General features: G+C 52.7%; 11 protein-coding genes across 11 annotated transcripts; 6 read left to right on the top strand and 5 right to left on the bottom strand.

Moving 5' to 3' along the window:
* Window positions 1-255: 255 nt before the first annotated feature.
* Window positions 256-1,849, top strand: Z519_00463 (uncharacterized protein; the record flags this gene model as incomplete). Its single annotated transcript, XM_016758220.1, has 2 exons — window positions 256-319; window positions 369-1,849. The coding sequence occupies 2 exons, from the start codon at window positions 256-258 to the stop codon at window positions 1,847-1,849; spliced, it is 1,545 nt and encodes a 514-aa protein (XP_016625469.1).
* A 637-nt stretch (window positions 1,850-2,486) lies between these two features.
* On the top strand, window positions 2,487-3,808 carry Z519_00462 (uncharacterized protein; the record flags this gene model as incomplete). Its single annotated transcript, XM_016758219.1, has 2 exons — window positions 2,487-2,604; window positions 2,655-3,808. 2 exons carry the CDS (start codon window positions 2,487-2,489, stop codon window positions 3,806-3,808), a joined length of 1,272 nt encoding a protein of 423 aa, XP_016625468.1.
* Window positions 3,809-5,605: 1,797 nt separating this feature from the next.
* On the top strand, window positions 5,606-6,944 carry Z519_00461 (uncharacterized protein; the record flags this gene model as incomplete). Its single annotated transcript, XM_016758218.1, has 5 exons — window positions 5,606-5,833; window positions 5,886-5,965; window positions 6,017-6,574; window positions 6,634-6,721; window positions 6,783-6,944. 5 exons carry the CDS (start codon window positions 5,606-5,608, stop codon window positions 6,942-6,944), a joined length of 1,116 nt encoding a protein of 371 aa, XP_016625467.1.
* Window positions 6,945-8,227: 1,283 nt separating this feature from the next.
* Window positions 8,228-9,229, top strand: Z519_00460 (uncharacterized protein; the record flags this gene model as incomplete). Its single annotated transcript, XM_016758217.1, has 1 exon — window positions 8,228-9,229. The coding sequence occupies one exon, from the start codon at window positions 8,228-8,230 to the stop codon at window positions 9,227-9,229; it is 1,002 nt and encodes a 333-aa protein (XP_016625466.1).
* Window positions 9,230-9,946: 717 nt separating this feature from the next.
* Z519_00459 (uncharacterized protein) lies at window positions 9,947-11,687 on the bottom strand (the record flags this gene model as incomplete). The annotated part of the gene is made up of 3 exons (XM_016758216.1): window positions 9,947-10,081; window positions 10,154-10,916; window positions 10,969-11,687. 3 exons carry the CDS (start codon window positions 11,685-11,687, stop codon window positions 9,947-9,949), a joined length of 1,617 nt encoding a protein of 538 aa, XP_016625465.1.
* A 2,258-nt stretch (window positions 11,688-13,945) lies between these two features.
* Window positions 13,946-16,253, bottom strand: Z519_00458 (uncharacterized protein; the record flags this gene model as incomplete). Its single annotated transcript, XM_016758215.1, has 2 exons — window positions 13,946-16,107; window positions 16,157-16,253. 2 exons carry the CDS (start codon window positions 16,251-16,253, stop codon window positions 13,946-13,948), a joined length of 2,259 nt encoding a protein of 752 aa, XP_016625464.1.
* Window positions 16,254-18,405: 2,152 nt separating this feature from the next.
* Z519_00457 (uncharacterized protein) lies at window positions 18,406-19,476 on the bottom strand (the record flags this gene model as incomplete). Its single annotated transcript, XM_016758214.1, has 1 exon — window positions 18,406-19,476. The coding sequence occupies one exon, from the start codon at window positions 19,474-19,476 to the stop codon at window positions 18,406-18,408; it is 1,071 nt and encodes a 356-aa protein (XP_016625463.1).
* A 455-nt stretch (window positions 19,477-19,931) lies between these two features.
* Window positions 19,932-21,149, bottom strand: Z519_00456 (uncharacterized protein; the record flags this gene model as incomplete). The annotated part of the gene is made up of 1 exon (XM_016758213.1): window positions 19,932-21,149. One exon carries the CDS (start codon window positions 21,147-21,149, stop codon window positions 19,932-19,934), a length of 1,218 nt encoding a protein of 405 aa, XP_016625462.1.
* A 671-nt stretch (window positions 21,150-21,820) lies between these two features.
* Window positions 21,821-22,288, top strand: Z519_00455 (uncharacterized protein; the record flags this gene model as incomplete). The annotated part of the gene is made up of 1 exon (XM_016758212.1): window positions 21,821-22,288. The coding sequence occupies one exon, from the start codon at window positions 21,821-21,823 to the stop codon at window positions 22,286-22,288; it is 468 nt and encodes a 155-aa protein (XP_016625461.1).
* A 431-nt stretch (window positions 22,289-22,719) lies between these two features.
* On the bottom strand, window positions 22,720-23,607 carry Z519_00454 (40S ribosomal protein S2; the record flags this gene model as incomplete). Its single annotated transcript, XM_016758211.1, has 2 exons — window positions 22,720-23,235; window positions 23,338-23,607. The coding sequence occupies 2 exons, from the start codon at window positions 23,605-23,607 to the stop codon at window positions 22,720-22,722; spliced, it is 786 nt and encodes a 261-aa protein (XP_016625460.1).
* A 397-nt stretch (window positions 23,608-24,004) lies between these two features.
* On the top strand, window positions 24,005-24,674 carry Z519_00453 (uncharacterized protein; the record flags this gene model as incomplete). Its single annotated transcript, XM_016758210.1, has 4 exons — window positions 24,005-24,018; window positions 24,072-24,126; window positions 24,174-24,279; window positions 24,328-24,674. 4 exons carry the CDS (start codon window positions 24,005-24,007, stop codon window positions 24,672-24,674), a joined length of 522 nt encoding a protein of 173 aa, XP_016625459.1.
* Window positions 24,675-24,711: the final 37 nt, after the last annotated feature.

Below are 24,711 nucleotides of genomic sequence, written 5' to 3'. Positions count from 1 at the left end.
AAACAAAAGAGGACGCAATGTAAACAATGCCAAGGCGCCAAATTAACGGACCTTGTCATGTGATGCGACGCTGATGACACTGGTCTCGGATTGGTCCGCCATGGGGTGGGAGGGGCAAGCTGGATGGTGTTCTGACTCCTTGTGACTTGTCTGCTATTCTTGTTTGCCGTGATCACCAGGATGAACTAAAGAGGCCTTCACTCTGCAAGCAGCTCCTCTGCCCTTCTCCTTCTCTCCCGTCATGCCATCTTCATCATGACGGAGACGGCCTTCAAGGCGTCTTTTCAGATCCAGCCTGAAAGGGGCATCAGTTGGATATGTAGGTGGATGTTATCCTTCTCAGCAGCAGGCCATGCTAACTATGTCAGCGCTGGGGTCTTCCATTTACAGTATAATAACCAGGCTGAAGGCCTCGCCACAGATCTATCCAAATCTCCAATTGTCTTATTCCGCTTCGAAGCCAATCACGCAGCCTGTCGTTCTCAGTCTTCCCTACAATGGATTGAGGCTCCGATTTGACGGTCCAGACCAGAGGCTCCGGCTAATTGAAGTGTTTGATTTCTCTCTCAGCTCTTTTGTTTATAAAAACACAGATCTGGTCCGCCGAGCTAAGGGTTCGGACGAAGCCAACCAAGATGAAGGCTCTCCCCATGGACCAACGTTTCGGCATGTCTACAGCCGTCTCTTTGGGCCAACGTACGCCGGAGAATACGTTCCTCCAGAATCCGGCCATTTAGACGGCACCTATGTTCTCTCGTATCCGGGGCTGGCATTTACCTTTCCTGTGAAACATAAATCCTGGTCTGAAAAAGTTGATTTTGTGTCAATTTTGTCGTCCAACGCAACCGGGCCCGCCAAGTCGATGGCCATCTTCCTAGGATCTTCGTGGACAGAAGCCAGATCAAATTTGTATACGAGACCGCCAACGTATCCTCGATCACCGACGCTGGTTGGCAAGTCGGTTGACACGATTCCCGATGAGATCGAGGAGGTCAGACTGTTCGGAGGAGGAAGGCTAGAATTGGTACGGAGGGCGTCCCCGCCTATGGCAGTCACATTGGGGGAGACGACGCCTCAAGATCTCGTGGCAGAGCTGGGGCCGCCTGATGCCATATATCGTAAGAATGACAGGCACATTTCCATTCACGCTACGGGCAACCCGGCGAATCGACGGCGGCCTAGCATGTCTCCAGGACTCGATCCTCAGGCACTGGATACGGACCAGTCTTCGATCCAAAGCTATACCGAAGAATCAGACTTCGAACACGAGCTTGAGGACGATAGGGCTGATTCGTCGAGTGACGAATGTTTCTACAACTACTTTAAGCATGGATTTGACATTCTGATATCGTCTCCGGCTACAAGATCCCCACCTTTCCCCGATTCAACGATCAGCGAGAGCTCTTGCTCATCCAGTGTGCAACTGGTCGCCACGAAGATGTTCTTACACGGCAACGTACCCGGCTCGTTCGCGTTTAATCGTCATCGAAGAAGTCGGTGGGTGATACGAACGCGTGGGGAGAACCGAGGGCCGGTGCTGACTTCAGAGATGCCCTTCTCGGAGATATCTCGTGCGTTGAAGGAGGTATGGCACGAGACATACAAGGACGAGAACGAGGAGAAACAAATGCAGCGGGCCATGGTGCTCAACAGGGGATGGGGCGAGAGCCCAGAGAGTTCGATAGAGCTGCTGGGGGATCTAGAGGAGAGCCCGACTCGAGAGAAGGTCGATGACCACGGAGCAGCAAATGCCGGTGGAGTGATGGGCAACACGGAGTTGTTTGGGTTTCCGGGCATGTTGTTTGAAGTGCTGAAGAACGATACAGTGAGTTGTGTGACGGTGTTCTAGATAGAATGTATACCGAGGACCCAGAGAGAGATCAGGCTGACTGAGTGACTCCCTGGCTCTCACCGGCTCCCCACCACTTACTTATTAGCTGGTTAGTCCACCTCGTGCGGAGTCCATGACCAGGGATGATTCGCCCACCCGCAGTTTGATCGGTGCTTGATTCTGCTCAGTGTCCCGCTTCCCGCCTCCAACCTCCGATCCTGTTGCTTTTGATTCCTTCCCGCCCACCGCACAACAACAACTTGACTTACCCTTAAAGCGCAGCTGGACTCTTCTTTCACTTCGCCAGCCTGCACTGTAGATGCGTTTTCCCATGAACACCGCCGGCAGCCGCAGCACGGCATCACTCCATTCCTAGCGAAGATGCGCACCTATCCTTACTGCTTGCTCTCCGCCACAGACAAAGCCGGTACGGAGGTCTTCCTGCGCCTTGAACGACCCTACCTTGCCCTACCCTCACCTCTCTGCCCTACCCTCTTTGTGGCCTTGCATGTCGCTAATATTGACGGGAAAATGCAGTTGTAGCGTCCTGCTACCGCTCCTTCCAAAGTCTGCGCAGATGAATCTTTAAATCCCCCCCTATACCATCTCATCAACACCCAATCTGAAACCGATTCAAAAGCGGCAGAAGATGAAAATGTCCAAACACACTGTCATCCGTTGTCTTGTAGACGACACGGCCTTGACCAGGAACCTCGACGAGATCGAGGGCTGGGTCTCGCAAGGCCTGATTATTCTTGTGGTGCCCTTGTACAGTATGGCCGTCGCCGTCGCGATTGCTTAGTGTCCCGCTAATCTGCGCCAGCGCTTTCCCGCCTAAACGTCCTGAAGAAGGATTCTTCACAGATTGGCCTCAGTGCGCGTAAAGCAGTCAAGTTCCTCGACCGCAGCACTTCGTCTCGCGGCGATTTGCGACATGACCCAGTCATCCTACAAGGTCCCGACGACCAATACCCCACCTGGGCCGAGGTGGAGGCACACTACACAAATGAAAGTATGAAGACTGCTGGGATGAACGAAGGGGAGGTATCGATCCCCATCATGGACAACAAGCAGGAGAAGGACTCAGAAATTGCCTTCAAGGTGGGCGCCGGCGTCGCAGGCCCTTTGTCACAGGTGCTCTTGGACAAACTCAACTTTGCGAAAGAACCGGCGACCATGTCCCCCGGCTCGACACCACCTTTGTCGCCCTCTTCCTCTGGACCGCAGAGCTCTAAGACCAGCCCTGAGGTCAAGTCTGCCACCATAATTAGTCAAGATCAGACACCTGTCCCACCGTCGCTTAAGACCCTTCTTAACCCCGTCGTCTGGTATGTGCACGAGAAGAAGACTCCTGCGAACCAAAGTCTCGTCTTCCTTACCAACTCAGCCGACACCATGCACCTCGCGCGGGACTTTGATATTCCCACCAAAAATATCCACCAACTGCGAAGTGCTCTCGGCGTCGGAGAAAACGACACCCCGACGCAAGAAAACTCCAAGAAGGACAAGTCGAAAAGAGCATCCACGTCGGAGCCGAAGACGCTTTTCAGCTACGACGACGTTGAGAGTGACGAAGAGGAGGTCGTCTTCAAGCCAAGAGGTCGGGGCTCAACGCGGGGAGCACAGTCGTCGCGCAGCGCTGGCGCTGGCACTGGTACCATCCGCAGCGGTCGAGGAGGAAATGCTCGGTCTCCGCGAACTTCTTTCAGCACCCCCGCGCAGTCGGCGCAGAACAAGCCACGAATTCCCGTTGAAGAGATTGACCCCGATTCATTTGACCGTGGCAGCTTCGCGCGAGGCAGTACGCCACTCGTCAATACCAGCAACCATGTCCCACCCCAATTCAACAGTGGTCGTGGTGCGTACCGCGGCAGTTATGGCCGCGGAGGGGGACGAGGAGCAAATTTCAATCGCGGTTACAGCAATGGATTCGAACGGGGAGCGGCCCGCGGCAGGGGTCGATTGTTCGTCCCTTAGGCATGGCTGCCCCAGTTGTAGACTTTGGACGTCTGCAACCAGCACGAGCAAACCCAATTGTACCTATTGGCAGGAGCCGAAACGAACCATAGCCGCACATCTCGAGGCTTGAACCAGGCATTTGCGAACTGCGACAGACCTGTGCGGTTCGTCAGTTCGACATGGTCATGGTCATGCACAGACACAAGATCCACCAGCTGGGTCTCCAGTTTTGCAGGCGTCAGTACTTTTCCGTTCGGGCTTGGATCATTGTTCAGCATTTTCCGGTCAAGACATCTTGGTGGTTGGAAGATGGATAAGAGGTCCGAACATGAGGATTGGTGAGCGTGGCAGAGGAATGCACAGAGGAGAAGCCTTTCGTCGTCTCTTCCCTCCATGTCAGGCGGATCGGGTCCTCGTGCCTTGCCTTTGGCACCACACCACACTCATTCCGATCCGCCGATTCTCGCTTCGACATCAGCTGGGGGTCAAGAAACAGAATTGTGAAGGAGAACAGCATTGAGGTTGGCACGCTCCTTCAACGGGCCAGGGCTACAAAGCCCAAGCACGCGGGGGGTGTCGCTGCGCACGGCGGGATGTTTTTCTTTTCTTTTCTTTCTTCCTTCCTTCCTTTCTTGCTTTTTTCTTTCTTTTATCATTATTAGGCAGCGACAAGTTCACGTATGTCGAATTTGCATCCTCTTGTATAGCAATGGCATGCAATCTTATTATTGGCTACGTTGGCTGCGTGACGGTATTGTGCATTAGGCGCAACAGGAAAACGCATTTTCTGTAAGCACTCGCTAACCTACTCCCCATTTACAATTTACCATCTCCGTAAAGACTAATATCCACCATCCACCATCCACAATTCACCGACCGCCATCGATTATCCCTTTCCAACCTTTGCTGCATCAGGCATTCGTCTCCTTCCGGATTTTGACCAGTCGCCGGTAGCTCACTACTTCCAGCACTGACCTTGCAGGGGCGGTGCGACCACAACTCAGCTGCTCCATCCTGCCGTGTGATCCGCTTTGGTCCAGATTCAAAATAACCTCAGCCTCCCTTCTTCTCCTATCTGGCCTTCATCGACTATTTATCTTTGTTTTTGCTTGCTTCCAACGGATGACCTCGAGCCTGATGACAATCCCGCAGCTTCAACCCTATACCACCGATGCAACAAGGACATCCGCAGCCCAAGGAGATCTTCAACCACCTCCCGTCGCCCGGCCACCTCCCATGTACCGCGGAGAAAGCGTATATCAATCTGACCCAACGCTTCCACCGCCCCTGGCCCTCCACGTCACAGACGCCATTTCGTGACACATATTTACTCAAGAGCCGACCCTTTCCCCCCGCAAAGAGACAATGCCTGAGTCTCCGTCTCGGCCGGCTCGACCAAGAACATTGACCAGAATAGTCACTAATGCTGCCATTTCGCTTCAAAAGACCCTTACCGGAGGAGGGACAGGCGAGGATGGCGACATCGCATCTTGGAACCCGGCCTTGGGAGACGGCTTCGATCATCCCTCTCTTCCACCAGCTCCTCGTTCATCCATGCAGAATGGCAAACAAATGGCTCTGGACTTTCGTAAGAGTGGTGAATTGGGCTGGAGGAAATATGTCAAGTACTTCACACCATCGTATGTGAGGCCCCATGGAATCCTCACGCCACCTGCTCACGGCATGTTCACAGCTGGTTCACGGTGACCATGGGCACTGGTGTAAGCAGCTTCCTCCCCCAGTCGATAGTAATTTCTGGCCTTGTCCTTCTATGCCGAAGCTGACCACGAATTCATTTCATCTGTCTTGGATGCAATGGCTGACTTTCAGGGCTCCAAAAAGGTCGTGGCGAGCCTACTTAACCAGTTCCCGTACAATGCGAGATGGCTTTATTGGCTGTCTGTCGTCGTCTTCTGCCTGAACATTGGCCTCTTCGCCTTATTCACCTTCGTGTCCATTCTCCAGTTTGTTCTGTTTCCCAGGGTATGGATCACCATAATTGAGCGGCCAAATCAGGCCTTCTTCTTGAGTAGTATACCAGTGGTACGTGTCTCGACTTTCTCTCGCTGGAGGACGTACTGACTCGCACCCGCAGAGTCTCGGGACTATCGTCAACATGATGGTGTTTGTGTGTGCTCCTGCGTGGGGAAAATGGGTCGTTTATCTTGCCTGGGGGTGAGTATTGCTCTTCACTCTTGACACGGTAGCTCCCTCTAATCAGTCCAGGTTATGGATGGCTGATGCAGCCCTGTCACTGCTCTGCGCCTTGTTCCTACCTTTCCTGCTCGTCATCAAACGACAAGAAGAAACCCCGTTGTCGACAATTACCGCTCTGCAAACATTCCCCGTCATCGGAACAGTGGTCGCATCCGCCACTGCGGCTTTGGTTGCAGGAGTCTTGCCGGACAATGAACAAGCTTTGGTAACGGTCATCATAGGCTATGTTCTTTGGGGTGTTGGCGTTCCTTCAGCAATCTTCATCCTCATCACCTATTGGCAACGACTGACTATTCACAAGCTCCCGCCGCGTGAGGTTATTGTGTCTTGTTTCATACCCCTTGGCCCTTTGAATATGGGGAGTTTCGCGATCATGAAGCTTGGAGACGTCGCCATGAGAGTGTTCCCTCTGACAGAGACTATCCATCCTCTCGCGGGAGATTTGGCCTACAATTTTGGAGTGCTTTTGTCCTTGATCCTGTGGGGGTTTACCTTGTTGTGGCTCTTTCTCGCTGTTGCAACAATATACCATTGCAAGCATTTCCCATTTAATATGGGTTGGTGGGGGTAGGTTTAATCGCAACAACATATCGTGTTTAGCCAATCCGGCGACTGACGGCGGTCAGGTTTACTTTTCCGATTGGCACGTTTGCCCTTTCGAGCAATACGCTTGCGAAAGAGATACCTTCTCGGTTTTTTCGAGTCATCGGATCGGTAATGCTCCTCCAATCCCCGCTACCTCCACGCATCGCCTGGCTAACCATTGCAATGACAGATAACCTCTGTCTGTGTTTTTCTGCTTTGGATCCTCGTCGTGTACGCCACACTTAGAGATCTCATCACAGGCGGGCAGCGACTGTTCAAGGCACCTACACGGGCAGTGCCCAACATTGACGCAGGGCCCGACAAATTTGACGATGCAGAGAAGCTTACCTGACGAGTGAGAGCGAGGGCTATGGTGTTGGAAGCTGTGCATATAGCACTTGGTCTTCTGAGATGATCAGAATTCAGGCGGGCTTCCCGGTTACAATTTCATCGGTTCCGTTTCGGTGATATTTACCCATGCAGAATGCAAGAGCGATATAAATCCATTCTCTCGTGAGAAGACAACCTTGAAGAAGCCTTGAAAGAACAGAGGCCTCTTGTCGTTCTGGAATGGGGCCCAAATCCGACCTGCAGAACTGGTGCAACATCGAAGCCTTTCGACATTATACTCGGTCAGCGTCCTATCTGTTGGCACACTAATCCAAAGAGACGTCTGTGGCTGGTTCGTGTTTCTGATGGAGGCGAGCGATGATCCAGACCAATTCAGCCCCTGTGTTTCGACGAACGGGATTCTGGCGAGGAAAGCTTCAGCCACCTCGATCGAAACAAGCGACTCTGATCAGGGCAACAACAGAGTAGCCACATGTTCACACCTCCGCCTCCCAATGAAAGGTTCTCCATCAAGCTCACAGTATTAATCGCGACGGATGGCGGCACACTAACCCACTGGGGTCACGAGGCTCGCCGACATAAGCCCCTTGGACTGCCTAGTCTCAATTTCCAAGCTCTGCCCTCCCTTCGGCTGGGCAACTGGGCATTCCTGGGATATTGATGACGGACACGGAAAACCAATAGCGGAATGATATGTCAGCGCAGGGTAATGGAGCACTCAGAGGGCGATTCCGCGAGGGGTAAGGCAGACGATCTTTTGAAGATGGCTGAATGCATTGGTCTGGCCGGGAGGGAGATGGGAGATGAAAGGGACGGTTTCCCAGCAGAGAATACTGTTAACTGGATGCGATCATAAATATTGAGAGAGTACTTGGATGCTTCGATACCTTTGAATATGAGTAGCGAAGTAGATTAGGTACCAAGGTACAGCACATACATACTCCGTATATCGTTGTCCTAATCCAACGACAAGTCAGGGAAGCCCCGCATCCAAACAACGAAAACTGCGTTGCGTGTGTAGGAGCTCAACTGCGTCTGGTACCCCTCACAACCCAAAAATTCATGAGACGAGTTCTCGCCATGACAGTTCGCAACACGGAAGAGATCGTCTTTTCGTTCCCACGGACCTGAGCCAACCAGTCCCATGCCGAACCTATCGCTTCCTACAACAAACTAGGACGAGAAAAAAAGAGGTAAAAGTGGGAGAAGAGGAGAGAGAGAGAGAAGAAAAGAGGAGGGAGGAACACAAGTTCAACGCAACCGCAACCACAACGCACGACGACGATGGCACCGTCGACAAACGAGACCGCGACCCCGGCGCCCCCCGTACGCATCCTGATCATTAACCCCAACACATCCCAGCAGATGACGGACGCGCTCGTCCCCGTAGTCGAAAACCTAGGCATCCCCGCGGCGCAGTACACGTTCTTCACTTGCCCGACGACACCAGGAAGTATCCCGAGCATCAACTCGCCCGCCGACGCGGCAAAGTCAGCGGAGATCTGTCTCCCGCACTTGGTGCCGCTGCTGCCGCACCACGACTGCTTCCTGGTCGCCTGCTACAGCCAGCACCCGCTCGTGAGGGAACTGAAGAGGGAGTGTGCGGCACTCACGGCTGCGGCGACCCCCCACGGCTCCGGCGCCAGGAAGTACGTGACGGGGATATTCGAGGCCAGCGTGCTGGCGAGCCTGGCCCTGCTTGGTGAGGCTGAGGGTGATCTAGAGACTACCACCACCACGACGGAATCCTTCAGGGCAGGCTCCGGCGCCTTCGGGATCGTCTCGACCGGCAAAGTCTGGGAGCACGCCCTGCAGACGGCTGTCGAGGAGTTCCTCGGGTGTCCCGCAACCACTGCAACAACTGCAGGAACAACCGGGGAGTCGAAGTCGCGCTTCGTAGGCTGCGAAACCACAGGATTGAACGCGAGCGAACTGCACGATCTGCCCCCTGCCGAGGTGCGCAGGAAGATGATGGACGCGACCAAGCGGCTCCTCCGTCGCGGTAACACCAACACCGACACTACCGCTACAACAACAGACTCAGGTTCAGCAGGGGCAGCAGCAGCAGCAGCAGAAGGCTCCGGCTCGAAACCGACGACAAAAACGATCGTCTCGCGCGTGAAGGCAATCTGTCTAGGCTGCGCGGGCATGGTGGGCCTAGACTCGGCGGTGCGGACCGCATGCATCGAAGCCCTGGGCGAGGAGAGAGCCAGGGACGTCTACATTGTCGACGGCGTCAAGGCTGGCGTGGGAACTTTGTATGCACTTGCGCGTGCTGGGTTCTAGCATTGACCTGACCTGACCTGACCGGCTGGCTAACTAGCTAGCCATCTAACTGACTAACCAAATATCTACCTTGCCTTGCCTTGTCTTGCCTTGCCTTGCCTTGCGAGTAAGTGGGTGGACAGGTACATAGGAGCTTGTATGCCGAATGAAACGGGCTCTCTGCCCAGGCAGCGGGGGACGAAGGGAGTCTGTGAGCTGCCAAGTCAGCCAGTCACCCAGGTACCCATGTGAAATAGTCGCCGCAGGGAGGTTATATGCTGGCTTAGGCTTCTTCACCAATGGGCCGTCAAAGGAGGGAAGAAAGCGAACCACCAAGGGTGTTTTTAGAAGTGAAATATGTCTTTGTTGTCGTGGCCAAGGCTATGAGTGTACCACGTAGCTACTTGGATCAAGCAAAAGGAACGACAAAAGAGTTGGACGCATCGATCGACACACATCTCTCAAAAAGAGTAGTAGTCGATGGATGGGGGCGAGGGCGGGGAAGTCGGAAACGACAGTACAAGTACAACAGTGTACTCAACAGGCAAGAACAAAATTTCTGTGCAGTCTAGGAGGTTGCAAGAGACCAACCCTGGGGTATTTTCGCCGTTCGCAATGCAACGAAAAGCAGTCTGCCACCCCATCGCATGAAATGCCTCGCGAGTGGCTTCGCAAGTCCTGCTTTTCTTACCGTTACCTGCTGCGCATTAGGGTCGGAAAACTGGTGTGGTGGGTGGATCAGAACAGCTTGTGTTCGAGCGTCATGTCGGATTCAGGCTGAAGACCGACACAGGCACGGAAGATGTTGGTCAGAGCACTGCGCTGCTTGGCCAGGGCGTTGACGACAGGTGTTCCGGGAGGCGTGAGTGGCGCCTGAGGGGGGAAAAAAACCCATGTTAGTTGAGACACCAAAACAAAGTCGCAATTCAGCATGTGCGCTCTTACCTTCAACATGTAGCTAAGAATGCTGAGAACACTGTGGAAGCCCTTGTATTCCGTAGCGGCTTCAGTCTTCCACTGGATGCGAGTCATCATCTCAGTCACGAGGACAAGATCGATGATCAGGGGCGAGGCCAACAAGGAATCCTCACAGACATTGAAAATGCTGATTGTCTGATGGCCACCCATGAAGATTTCCGCATAGTACTCATCCAAGGCACGCTTGTTGTCCCCAACTGCAGGCATGTATTTGATAACAACAGTGTGATCTGGGTGCTCGTCCTTCTTGTACAGGACAGTGTTGGCAGCCACCATGTCGTCAACGACATTCGACTTGGAAATCTCCTTGGAGCGGAACTGTTTCTGAGAGCTCAAGTTCTTGCCGTCGTTGTTGCCAAGATGGTTGTAGCTTGCAATGGAAGTCAACTTGATACCGGCATTGATCAGAAAATCGACCAATGCAGACTTCATCTTAGTCTGACCAGACTTGAAGTCGTCACCTCCAATGTACGACTCGTGTTTCTCAGCGAGTTGAACCGCTCCGGGAACAAAGGTATTCTGTGGGGAGCCGTTGATGAAAGGGGTCTTTTCAAGGATGCAAGCGACAGAGAAGACAGTTGAAGGTGATACTTCCTCGTGTCCCTGCTCAATGGCTTTCAACAAGTTCTCGGCAGTGTCATTGACACCCGGGATGATGTCGGCGTAGCGTTCCGTGTTGGCAGTCCAGAGAACAATGACCTTGTCAAGGTTGTTTTGAGCCTTGAAATCCCTGCGTGGGTTAGCATCTTTAGGTACATTGGGTGTCGAGCAAGGGATCACACCTGATGTCCGCCCTGATCTGATCAACATGAGCCATGCTTGCTTTGCTGCCCGGCAGAATGTTATCCGCACGATCTTCCTGATTCGCAGCTATGAAATCCGGGTAGTAGATACTCGGCAAGGGCTTCATGAGGGCCATCTCCTTGTAGACCATGGCCTTGAGGGTCGGTTCAAGAACCTGAGCACGGTCCATTGCGGCCGCAATGTTCATGCTGCTGATGTCCCAACCGCCAATCACAATGTCATTTGGGTGAACCATAGGCAAGACGTCATGGAAAGGAATATTGACCTCTTCGTTGGTTTGGGCGTCAGCCCCCAGTTTGATGGTTGAGCTCATAATGACAGAGCCATAGTAGTTCGCAGCACGACTTCCTTCACGAGTATCCCAAACAAGTCCGCGACGATTAGCAATGATGCCAGCAGTGACAGTGGAGCCGTTGTTGCCGCCCCATCCCACCAACATCACACCGACCTTGGGCACTTTGCGATCGACTTTGAAGTCATAAACGGTTTCCTTGGGGGTTGCAGTGTATTTCCCATCCGCTGACCTGGTGACCGCGGTGGTGCGGTAGACGTACTTGCTCTTGATGTGGTCGTCAGTGTATGTGACATTGGGGGAATTGACCGTGAAAAGATCCTTGGGCGAATGCGTTGAGTCCGAAGTATGGTTACCGCTATACCCGTTCATGGTGCCGACGCCGATTTCCGCGTGTGGTGCCATATTGAATTCAGGAAAATTGGCTGAGTGGCTTCTTCGAAGATTTGGAGTAACAGCGGTCTCTGAGATATGGCGAATTTATCGGGTGTTTGTTGAATCCGATGCTCCTCCAGGAGGGGACGAGCGTCGGCTACCGTTGAACGGGTGATGGGACCTTTAAAGAGGTTGATATGTCAGAGCAGGTCCATGAGCGGTCTGAAACGAAGAATTCGAAGGCGTGACCAAATTTTCAATAGAACGAGCGAGTATCCAACCCCGACGTCCAAGGGCTGGCACGGTGGAAAGAGAATCGTCGAGGTACCACCCCCGGTCAACTGCATGACAAAGGGCGAGATGGCCATGACACGAGATTGACGCCAGGTACCGCCAGATGAAGATTCGAAATGCATGAACAGGGGATAGATGCAGGTACCAGTGCTGCAGGACCGGGCTGGAAAGAGACGACGAAGTGGTACTTACGAGGGCAATAGATTGGAAAACGTCTTGGCGGTTAGGCGGATCACTCGGAAGCGATCCTTGGGTCTGGAGAGGAGTGAGAAGAGATCACAGCTAGGCGGTGATCAGACTCGCAGTTCGAACAGATCTGGGACGAGGATTGTGTGGTCGAAGGGGATGGATGTCGAGGGAATGTCGAGGCTTTTGTATTGCCCGTGCAGTCGTCAATCGTTGTGTGTGGTGAATAGGGTGACTAATGGGAATTGCGTCTTCCTAGCCTCGCTAACGGGCTAGCCAGCAGCTAGTTAGCCTTGTCACTTTGACCGCCTCGACTGTGGATTGTCCGAACCGTGGCCCGATAGCCGTTTGGGCAGCAAGTCCTCCGTAACGGGTGTCCGCTGAATAGTCTCTTGCTCTGAAGAGGGGTAATGTTGGTGTATCCCACCGTTATCGTTTGAAGACGTGGGAACAGTGGTACAGTGCGCGAGAGTGATCGCATGTTGTTGTCCTCCATCCCACTCACCGGCGGACCTTCTCTGCTCTCGTATCTGCCGCCGGCCCCAAACATGACTGGAAATCCAATGCTGATTGCTGAAAACCCAAGCATGTGCATATAGCCCGCATAAGACCTGCACCACTTGTGACGGTTGTGATCCGGAATCATATCTTGGAAATCCCACTTGCCTCCAATCAATCCACCACAGTAATCTCACCTCTCTCGACATCCCGCGTCTCTCCGAATCCAGTCTCCCTATCCGGTTGAACCCACTGGGTCAGTCTTTGCTGGTCAATTCATGTCTAATCTCTCCCAGACCGTGGGTTATTCTTTCGGTCACACGACGTGCTCTTTGGGCCCAATTTCAAACTTTGACGCATGCCGTCCACACTCTGACGGCAGTTCTGATCGCGCTGTGCTCATGGTTTAGTCCCGATCAGGCCCACCCAAATCGAATACCTTTCTTCCATCCCTACGGAAAAGGTCTCCGCGTCGACGAAGCCGGGGGGTTCTTCGTGGTCGTCAAAGCAAGCTTTGGGATTTCTGACCCTTTTCCGAATCATGGACAATCTTTTTCCTGTCTCGGTTGTTTGCTTCCTTGCCAGATCTGACACTAAATCCCCTGCCGAGTGACAGTTGCGCAGCAAGGTGACGATGCGCTAGGACGACCGACGCCATTCGCGAGAGCGTCGTGGGGGTACCGCTGCTTACCGCAAGCCTGGTGCATAGGGCCGAACCACTATTTCGAAACTCACGTCGTTCTGCCGCCCAAGTCCTCAGTGGATGTCGATTAGATAGATCATCCCAGCAATGGCCTGCCCGATCGTCAATGTATTGAAAAAGAGTTATCCCGCTCTCAATTTTGCCCGATTGACTGGAATATTTTCACTGGAGGAAGCCAACAGCTCGACGTCGCACAAACCACTGTAGTCGACAGGACAAGCAAGTTCATTCGAGGGAAAAGCCTTTGTAACAGTCAATGGTGAAACAATAACAGGAAAATTGAGGTGGAGGTGTTGCACTAGTATATACATTATCGATATATGTCTAACATATTCTTCTGATCGCAGACCGGTACCCTTGTTCCGGCACGAAATGTTGTCGCTATGTGACCGGCACACGCCTCGTATATACATAGTTATTGTTAGAAGGTAGAAGAGCTGCAGCCAACTGAACCATGCAGCAGCACAACTTGGGACGATTGCAGTCGTGCAAAGCGAAGGTTTTGGTATTGAATTCTCACCCAGGCCGGCTCCAAATCGAAGAAACTCCTGTACTCTTGCCAGTTTAGAAATCCGGCGCCATTCGTTGTATCCATCATTGTCATGAATTAGGTCGTTGTCATTAGTCTGGTCGTTCTTCGCTCGGGGAAATTCCTGCCCTTCACGAGTCCGGGGTCTCCACTGGATATATATTCTCGAATCAATGGACTTGGTCGGCTGGGAGCGTTCTCATGGGATTTTGGTAAAGTCGCAAGGCGAAACGCATCTCGTTCGCAATATACTTTTCCAGAGAGTTCAAAGTAGTCGTGATCCAGTCGGACTCTGCAAGTTGTGCACTTTAAGCATTCCGGATGGTGCTTCTCTTTCCCGCGCCCCGCCACGTTTGCTGTTTCCATGTACAGTCCTTCGATCCCTTTGCCACACGTAGCACAAAGAGAATTCTCTAGCTCGTGATAGTGGTAAGCGCAATACGGGTGATCGTTGTGGACGTAGAATTCGGCTGTGGGAAACGCAATCTTGCAGGCCTGGCACACAAAGCACTCCTTGTGGTACCGACCCGTCAAGCGACCGTCAGCGCTCGATACTGACTTTTGTCCCGTAAGAATTAGCTGAGAACAGCCGCGACAGACTCCCTTGTTGGGAACAGGAGGCTTGGTACTGCTGCTTAATGATGTTTGAGGCCCATGAGTTGACTTCGGGCTTGTCCGTAGACCCACAGAGATCGAGAATAATGAGTCGGTCGAGTCAGATGCCCGGTTGGGGGGTTCTGGAATCGGGGACAAACGGCCTTGTTGAAGGAATGGATCTGTTGGTGAATCAGGCGATATTTCTGGGATCTTTGGTCTTAGTGGTGCTGGCACATCCATCTCACTAGGGCTGAGTAGAGCAGAAGTCAGTAATTCGGATGATTTGGTTGCTACGGGTTCGGCCTGAGGTGAACTTGATCTGGAACTGGCAGTGTGCTCAGAGAACGCCGCCGAACCATAAGACGAAGCTGAATCAACGGACACCCGTCGGAGAGCTTCAATAAGCTCTGCTCCCTGGGGATTGGGTGGCACCACAGCGATGTCCGATGACCCTGGTGTTTTGACATTTTCAGCCTCAAGCGACGGTGTAAGCTTTACCGAAGGCTCTTCATTTGCAGGTTCCACCACCACCATCGGAGGAGCGACAGGAACGGGCTCGGGTGTTAGCCCCTCGAGCGCCTTGAGTGATTCTTCATGAATCGGTGAAGGACCAGGCGATCTCAGCGGTGCCAAGCCAATCTGTGACGGTTCTGTTGCGAAGAATGACCGATCGTTAGTTGGACTGAGGATACTTCGGCCAGCAAAGTGGTTCTCGTGGACATCTGGCTCGTCACTGAGAGCTTGCCGCACAACTTCCCGGCGCAATGTGGCTGATTGAGATCGTCGTCGACCAAACAATCGGCCTAATCCTCTTGAAAAGCTACCAGCTGGAGATGGTTGAGGCTCCGTAGGTGACTTAACCAAAGGCGCGATATCCTGATTGTTGAACAGCGGGGGAGGTCTCTTCGTTCTGTAGGCCGGCTCAGTCCCGGCTCTAGACCGTTCGTCAATTAGTCTAGGAGCATCATCGGTAGGCTGCGACTTGAATTTGTTGGTTTCCGGATCACCGAAGTCAAATGCGCCGAGACTTGGATCTAGTTTTGCATCACGGGCAGGCTCTCGCTGAGTGGTAGAGCTGGAAATTTCAGGTGATAAGCTTCTTTCGTGAAGAACCTCCTTGGCCCCGTCGCTCTGCATTGCTAAGGTCATCTCTATTGGATTCACTTGACCTTCTGGCAACTTTTCACCTGTTTGCTGGCGGTTGTCCCTTTCAGTGCTCTGAGGGGGGCTCCCGGAATCCCTGGGGCTTGGTGGGCGATGCTGCTTCTGCCTTGGTGATTCATCGCTCAGAGTCGTCACAGAGTTGTCTGATCCTCCTCTTGAAAGTGGGTATGGTCTGCTTCCCGGTGGTAATCCCTTGTGAACATCACGAGATTTAGACCGTTTCGTATCACTGCGTTGGGTTGCGGATCTCTCTCGTCTTCGTGTTGTTGTGGCAGCTCTCGAGGGCAACGGGAATGGGGGAAATGCACAGTCGAGATTCGTCAATTCTGGCGATGGCGGACGTCGGGGTCCTGGTATCGACCCTTTGCGAATGGCAGGCCCTGGTGACCTAGGTCCAGAAGTCGCACTGATGGGAGATATCAGTGAACTGTGCCCGCTGCTTGCAGGCGTGAGCTCGCCATGGAACACTGGAGGTCGAACTGAGGGGCCAGTCAGCATGTGTCTACACAAACACTCGTCGATACTCACAGCCGAGAGAAGGGTCAATTCTGGGCAACGGCGGTCGCTGCGGTCTCATGCTCCTCAAACTGGTGGATGAATCTGTCCGTGGTGGAGGTGGAGGCATGATTGAAGCTTCAGAGGGTTGTCAGTCGATTGCATCATTCGTAAATTCAGACCTTCAAGTATACCTGCTGGAGGTGTTGTTGTTCCTGCGCACTGATGCTCGGTCAGACCTGCCATCTCGACGTCTTGTCCGCAATGTGAGCATTTGATGACAGGTAACAAGGTCGCATTCCTTGCGGGGGCCTCCATCCTTTCTTCCTTCCTTCCTTCCTTCCTTCCTTCAAATCCTTTGAGCGTTTTGTTGATCCGTCTATTCTCCCAGGCTTTCTCTCATTGACGATGTCAGCAATTCATTGCCAGGGAGCAACTCCACGACGATCTGTCTCGAAGCACGGAATTGGTTGAGTGGCTGGAAGATATCGTATTCAGTTATCTAGAGTTTGGGCGACATAGGTTGGAGGGAAATGGCCTCGTTAAGAAAATGGCCTCGAGCTAGGACAACCAAACCGTTGTGTGAGCAAGGGCAGGGTATGTTAATGCGGACGAGATAACAAGATCGCGGCCAGCGACAAGCAAGGTTATGGGTAAGCGCCTGGTCATTTTGGTGCAGGACCCAATGCATTATCCGCAGACTGTCATGTCGACACAGTCTTTGGCCGGGGTAGGAGATGAGGCTTTCAGAAAGTTCGCGCCTAAAGGTGATTAGACGGTGGAGATAAAGCCACGGCGTCGATCAAAGCAGCATTAGGACTTGCGGTAGGAGTTTCTAACTCGCTTTAGCATTGACATTTGACCAGGGGGCCTGGGCCACACTGACCCCGACGACCAGTGAGATCTGTGCCAAAACGAGTAAAGGCACATGCTCACCGACAGAACGTCTTCAGCATCGTCAGTGTCCAGGATATGGTGATGCTGGTGCTTGAGCAACGAAGCTTCAAAAGGGTGCTTATGCCATCGCATCTCTTTCGTTGGCTTTGGCATCAATTGGCGACTCTCTGAACTGCTGTTGTCGGTGTCCAACGAGGTCCCATCTTTTATCGGTGTGTCCTAGAGGTTGGATTTCCTGAATGAGATTGATATGTCTCTTGACCCCATATTTTGCGTCGTCATCTTTAGGGGATATGTCACTTTACCGCACGAGGACTAGATTGCAGCCACGAACCGCCACCTCGACATGGATTGACTTGCAACGCTGGAGGCAGAGGAACGCTTGTGGCTGTTGGCTAGGCCTCGATGGGGTTTGGGATTCTGGGTCTTAGGGTCGGCGGACATTGATGTTTAACCCATTAGAATAGAGTTGCAGGTACCAGCGACTTGGAGCTGCAGAAATTCTCCGTGAAGGGGATAAAGATACAGAGACAGGTCCGGGATCAATGGCGCTGGTTTGACATGAATCAGACTGAGGGATGCAGCAGACCATTCAGCGTCAAACAGAGAACGCATGGGCAGCCATTCATGTTGAGTGTTGTGATATGTGAGTGGTCTGGCAGTGGTGGCAGGAGATTAAACTGGAGATGAGGTTGTTGTTTGTGGGAGGAAGAAACCGCCAGTGGATGGCTAGCCTAAACGACGCTTCAGGTCCGGCACTAGACGCCTAGTGAGCCTACCTTGGACAGGTCCAGGCAGGTCCTTAACTAAAAGCCGCCTGGGAGATCTCCTCTTTGCCCACACCGCTGCCACCAAAAGCGCCCTCTGGGCTTCCCCTGATTTCTTCCACGGCCAATCAATGCTGCATTGTTCAACTTCGCTTGCATTATCAGAGCACGATTCACTTTTACGGGCATTCTCCCTCAGGGTGGTCCCGCCCAAACTTCGCAGAGATTCCCTCTCTTTGGTCAGCAATTGAGTTCGAGAAGACTGCAGAGAAGAACCTCGATGATTCGGCGCAAATTTGCATGTATTTGTCGCCAACCATCGCATTATGGGCATTGCTGCAACCAGCGGAAGCCATACGGACGAGTCGCGAAGCCACGAGGCTGAGGGATTTTTCCACAGGGCAGGAAGGATGCAAAAGGAACTACTCGGTATTGAGTAATAATGCTCCATAACGAGACGGACCGAGTCCTGAGGATCGTCTGCGATGTCGACATGGCTCACCGCCGATCACTTTCCAATTCCACAAGAACAGCAGATCACTGCTCATCTCGCGTCGGTGAGAAAGAACACGACCAACTTTCCCATGTATGTTTCATTCTTCAAAATGAACCTGCACATCACCCTGGCAGTTGCTTTTCCAACTCCACCACCTTGGGCATCGAGACGCTACCAACCCTGACCTTGGTGAAATCCGGTTCGAAGACCTCTTCAACATCAGGGTACGGACCCATGGCCGTGATGGCCTTGGGGTTGATATCCCAATGGCTCTTGGTGTAGTTCTCCTTGATATGCTTGAAGTTGGTGGTCTCCCTGAATCCCTTGACATTCCAGTACAGGTTCTTCAACCAATTATTCAATTGTGGGTAATCGTGCCGAATCGTGCCTAGGTTACATTTGAAATGCTGCACGTACACGGTATCAAAGCGCACGATGGTGGCGTATGCCCTGATGTCCAACTCGGTCAGGTCTTTGCCTAGGATATACGGTCCGCCGTTCTGCGCGACCATCTTTTCCAATTTATTCAGCGCGGCAAACACCACGGGGACATTTTTGTCATATTCTTCCTGGTTCGGTGCGAATCCAGCCTTGTAAACGCCGGTATTCAAGTCCCTCTGCATCCAGACACTCACCTCGTCGATCTTGCCGCGCAAATGCTCCGGATACAGCGTGACCCTGGCATATTCCTCGGGGAGAAGAGAATTGAACGCGGTCTGCAGATTCCTCATTAACTCGGGACTCTCGTTGTTCACGATCGTGCCCGTCTCCCTGTCCCACAGTACGGGGACGGAATACCGTCCTTTGTAGCCTGGGTCAGCCTTGAAGTAGACCTCGTGGAGATAGTGGCTCCCGAACAGTTTGTCAACCGTGGCATTGGGGTATTCGCCTTCGGACTTAGGAAATTGCCACCCGGGCCATCCATGCTCGTCGCCTTTGGGGTAAGGTTTCACGATGGAGATATCTATGAGGTCGGTGAGGCCCTTGAGATGGCGGACGAGGTTTGCCCTGTGCGCGAACGGGCAGAAAAGCCCAATGTACATGTGATAGCGACCTCGCTGCGGTGGAAAGGGACCGTCTGGACTGATCTGCCCATGCCACGACTGCGACGATCCCTGGAGGTGCTCGGCCACAGAGCCGGGATGGGGGCGGCCTGGAGCAGCTGTAATCGTCGATGTTGTCGTTGAAGACATTGAGGCGGCTGGGTTGTGGATCGGATTGGAAGTAGGCTGCTCACTACTATGGATTGAGACTATCTGTTTCGCCAGTGACTGAAGCCGCCTCATCAGGCCTCTGTCTCTCTCAATGTGCCAAGTACACCTAGGTCGAAAGGGTGTTTATAATAGGAAAATACTACCTCGTACACGATGGGCGTGACGCTTGCGTGTGTTATTGCATGCACGGATTACACATGGAAGGGCGCATCAATTCCGTTCGCATATGACGTCAATTTTCTTTATGGCTTGCGTGCTCCGGATGCTTCGACAACCATCAATCTTGCTCCGTCAATTTGCCTTTACACATCATGAGCTGGCATTCATTCTGCTTTTGTAATGCTGTTAAGGGAACGGTACCGGCTTCGTGTGGTCGTTATTTTTTAAGTTCGACGATCGCCTATGTCTCCTCCCTCGAATCACAGATTTCGTGCTTATGCCTCCGACTTGACCTTCTCCTTCAATTGCTGCCCTTCTTCGACCTTCTTGGACAACACCTTCTTCACATCTTCAATGGCACTTCTGACCAACTTCTCTGCCTCCTGTCCGTGCTTCTGACTCAGTTCCTGCAACTGCTGCAACTTCGGCCCAATCTCTGATCCACCAGGCATGATGTTGAGCAACTGCTCAATTCCACCCCCGGCACCTTCTGAGGCCTTGTCCACTTGCTCCTTCACGAAATTTTGAAGATCGTTTGTATTTCCTGACTGAGCCGCCTCATGCATCCTCTGCCACAACTGACCCAAGTCTCCCCGAAGCAGCTTGGACTTGTTCTCCTCAATGAGCTTCTTCATTTGCGGTTGTTTGTCCAACAATGGTTTGGCTTGCTCCATGCCCTTTTGCCAGGCTTGGTCGCCGTACTGCCTCAGCTGTTGTGTCTTGTCCTGCATTAGATCTTGAATTTTCTGCACGGTCGAAAAGCTGACGCCGCCGGCAAGAATGCTGCGCGCTTGCTGCCACGTCTCGTCAACTGCCTTCTTGGCTTCTGGACCGTACTGCTCGCCCATCTGCTGCAACTGTTGGAATCTGTCCCCAAACTGGCTCTTTATTTGAGGGTGGTTGTCCAAGATGTCCTGCCCAGCGCTAGCAGCCAGGCTGCTGATTCGCTTGAAGCAATCTTCAAGGATTCCCCAAGCTTCAACGAGCGCTTCTATGCTGAATCCCTTTTGGGTGACGCCCTTCAGCTTTCCGTAGGTGTCATTGATGATTTGGTCCACCTCGTCTCCGTGCTTCTCCCGGACTTTGTCCACATCAAAGGCAGAGTCGACGTATTTTGAAGCTCCCGGAATCATCCTTGTGTAGCTTTGTACCGTCTCCTCCAGCCATTGGATAGCTTGGTTCGGCTCGGGGGCGTTCTGAGTAGTCTTCTTGAAGGCGTTCTCAACGTAAGCCTTGGTCGAGTGTATCGTGTTCAGCGCTGATTTTGCACCAGAGAATTGATACCACATGTATCCCAGCACGAAGGCAAAGGTGCCACCAGCCAGTCCCCCCAGGAGAGCTTGGCCTGAAGACGACGAGGCATCGCTAGCAGTTTTGGCGGGGCCCGTGGACTGGAAGCGGGCGTTGCGAGAATGCGAAGAGAATTGGACTGGCTGGCGGACTCTCAACGCCCGACCTGAGCGAAGAGCTGCCCTAGGGGTTCTTGCGAGCATCGTTTAAGGGTATCAAAGATTCAAAGGGGATATAGGGGACAGCTGACACGAAGTACCAGTGGTGCAAAGAACTGTAAGTGAGAAGGATTTGAAAAGCAGCGAAGGAAGCACACAAAACAAACAAGGAGCGCTCTTTTTCGCCGCGCGACAATGACGCAGCTTGAGCCAGTCCGGGCGATGCTTCGACTCATGCTTCCAATACAGTTTCACGATCTTTCATTGGCAGGGTCCTGTATCCAGCCTCCAGAGGGAAGCCGCGGCGCAGGACGTCATAGTGAAGACAGACACCTGGTGCGGGTTCTGCAAATATCACGTCACGCGAGTTCCATTATTACAGCAACGAACGGATTCCCCAATTGGTTCTGTTAGCATGACCCTGGGCTTCTGAACACGAGATGGCTGTCATGGAAATCTTGGAGAAGAGGCGAGAGGGAAGGAAGATCAGACTTGCAATCCAATGCAGGAACAGGAGAAAGCGACAACGGTTGCCCAAATTAGGTAGATCAGACGTCATCACCTGTTAGTTGGTGCCACCCACTACGAGGTACTGGACCCCAGCCTCGCTGCAAACCCTGCAGCCCTTTTGTTTACCACCAACATTCTGTCCTAGTCTTCCCAACGCTCTCTCGTCCATGTCAGCAGCCGCAGTCATGATTTGTCGAACCGCTTCAATGCCGGTCCGATGGACGACAGGCTCGTCTCGTTCGCTCCAATCTCTTCAACCAAGGCGGACAATATCTGGTCTTTCTCGACTAAACCAGAAAGGCAGATGGCCACCCTCAACATCTTCGCGATATGCACATCCGTCGCAGATTTCAGTATCATTCCACAGCTTCTCACCCCAATATGCACAATCACCCACCGCCGACGCTCTGATGGAAAATCTAAACGACCTTTACGCCACTGCAAAAGACGAATTCGAAATTGCGGCCGAAGAGACGGAGAAGAAAACAGTCTACGCTGCGGATGATAGAGAGGCGGCAGTGGACGCATTGAAGATGTTGCAAGAGGCCTTCCAAAAAGCACTGAAGGAGACTAGCCCGGAAGTCAGCAAGGAGATCCAGGGTCGTGTGGGACCGAGGATACGAGAGCTAGAAAATGCGGTTAAGGCGATGGAAGAGATGGCCATGGAGGACTGAAACATATGGTCAACTACAGATGGACTAACGCTCCTGTGATAGACGGAATGGCGAGCGTGTTTGCAAGCTACCAAAACGGACCTTTGTGAGACCTGGCAGCACCGGTTAAATTCGACCTCTGCTGTGAGCAAAGACGTCTGTTTCGTCTGAGTAGAGCCTCATCTGCTGGAAGATTCCACGGAAGGGCGATCTATGCCTGGAAATCTGAAATGGAGAGACGATCTATGATGGAAATGCTGCGAATATAGAAAGCATACATGCAACAATGATCAAAACGTTGAAGTGGATTTGAATCGTGGTATTCTCTTGATCAGGCACAGACTTGTCTTGGTGTCCGTACGCCGTGCAAAGCTATTTCTCATATTTGCCAATGCAGCCTTCGAAGCAGGCCCTTGTCAACTGTGTGCTCATTTCCAGGTTCCCTGCGCCACCTAGTAGCGCTTGCCTTCTCTCAGAACATCACCATACTCTTCCAGCGGACTTCTGATGAGCTTCGTCTCTTTCCACAAGTTGGGCGTCAAGAAACCGTAAGAGTTGCTAACTGCCACGAACGTCGCCTTCAGGGTGTTCTCCAACGTCTTTGTGCTACCGGCAGATGAAGTGTATGCATCCTGGACACCAGCAAGCTGCAGCAATCTCTTGACGGCCGGGGAAGCGACGAGACCGGTTCCTCGAGGAGCAGGGATCAATCGGACGGTGACGGAACCGCACTTGCCGGATTCCTTGGTGGGCAGGGAGTGAGGCTCACCGAGGTTGGTGCCCCAGTAGCCTCGTCGAATGGGGAGCACGGAGAGTTTGGCAATGATGATTGCGGCACGGATGGCGGTCGCGACTTCTTTCGAGGTTTTGATGCCGAGGCCGACGTGGCCCTCGCTGTCGCCGATGACCACGATGGCCTTGAACCGAGTGCGTTGACCGGCACGGGTCTGCTTCTGCACCGGTTTGATCTGTAGATTCGAGGATGAACTTGTCAGAAAAAAAATTACTCTGGTGGAAGGACCTTTTCTGTATCGCTCTCCACAATATCCATTTAGAAAGTGGTCTCTCACCTTCATGACTTCGTCCTTGAGTTTGGGCAAGAACCAATCGACAATCTGGTACTCCTTGATGGGCAAAGAGTGCAGGTAGATCTGTTCCATGCTCTGGATTTTGCCTGCCTTGACAAGACGGCCCAACTTGGTGACCGGCTGCCATTCCTTCTCGTCGGATTTCGCACCACCACGGCGCGGACCCCGTCGTCCTCGACCACGATCACCTCTTCCACGGTCTCCACGACCTCGATCACCGAATCCGCCACGTCCTCGAGGAGCGTCAGCCATGTTGTGTGATTGCGCAGATAGTAGATTGTCAGAGCAAGGGTGCGCAAGGTGGAGGTTGAGGTTCCGAGTGAGTCTTTGGTCAAGCGACCAATTCGCACCGCAGTCGAAGATTCGCAAATTCACGCCAAGAAACTTGTTTTCGAGTTGTGGGCTATACCATATTGGGAAGGGCGGATTGACTTTCAGAGATGGCAGCCTCTCCGCCGCCAACGCCAGGGCAAGCCAATGACGCAGTTGGAACCCTGGAAGACAGGTCTCCCTGATTGCCTCCCAAAATTGGTATTTCAATCTGCTCCCTCGTAGCTTGAGTCGACTGAAAGAGCTAAACGTGGCCTTGTTATGTTATCTCATTGATCTATCTGCGGAATCTTGTTTATCCAAAGCGGAGGACGGAAAGATGCCGATACGCTGGTTCGTTTGGCCACTGGCTCCTTTCTGATATGCGGCAACTGACTATAGACTAGGTATCAAGCAAAGCTGGCCAAGCGACCGCTTTTGACTCAGTCCGTTGCAACCGCGGTAATGTAATCTCAATCACTACTCCAACATCCAGCTGACCCACAAAGGTCCTTTTTGCCGCGGGCGACACGCTTGCCCAGCAGGCGGTGGAGCGGAAAGGTATTAGAAACCATGACGGCGCTCGGACAGCTCGAATGTGCTTATACGGCGGCTGTAAGTTCGCCGATGCCAGTGTACCATGGAGGATGTTGACATGCACAGGTGTGTTCGGTCCAGCAGCAACCAAGTGGTACGCCTTCCTGCAGAGGCACATCAACTTCCAATCGCATAATGTGACAATATTGGCGAGAGTTTTCGCGGATCAAACGATTTTTGCGACATGCCATCTCGCCTTCTTCCTCTCGAGCATGTCGGTACTGGAAGGAAGTGATCCCAAAGAGAAACTCGCAAAGAGTTACCTGCCAGGGCTCAAGGCGAACTGGACAGTATGGCCGCTGGTTCAGGCGGTGAATTTCAAGTTAGTCCCTCTTGAGCACAGGGTTCTGGTTGTGAATGTTGTGAGTCTGGGCTGGAACTGCTTTTTGAGCTATCTGAATAGCTCGAAATAAGTGCGGCACAGCGAGGTATAAATGCTGGCCTTCTGAC

The sequence above is a fragment of the Cladophialophora bantiana genome (assembly GCF_000835475.1).
Source record: "Cladophialophora bantiana CBS 173.52 unplaced genomic scaffold supercont1.1, whole genome shotgun sequence".
Classification (NCBI taxonomy): domain Eukaryota; kingdom Fungi; phylum Ascomycota; class Eurotiomycetes; order Chaetothyriales; family Herpotrichiellaceae; genus Cladophialophora; species Cladophialophora bantiana.
The sequence above is the reverse complement of the archived record's forward strand: the minus strand, read 5'-3'. Positions and strand labels throughout refer to the sequence as shown.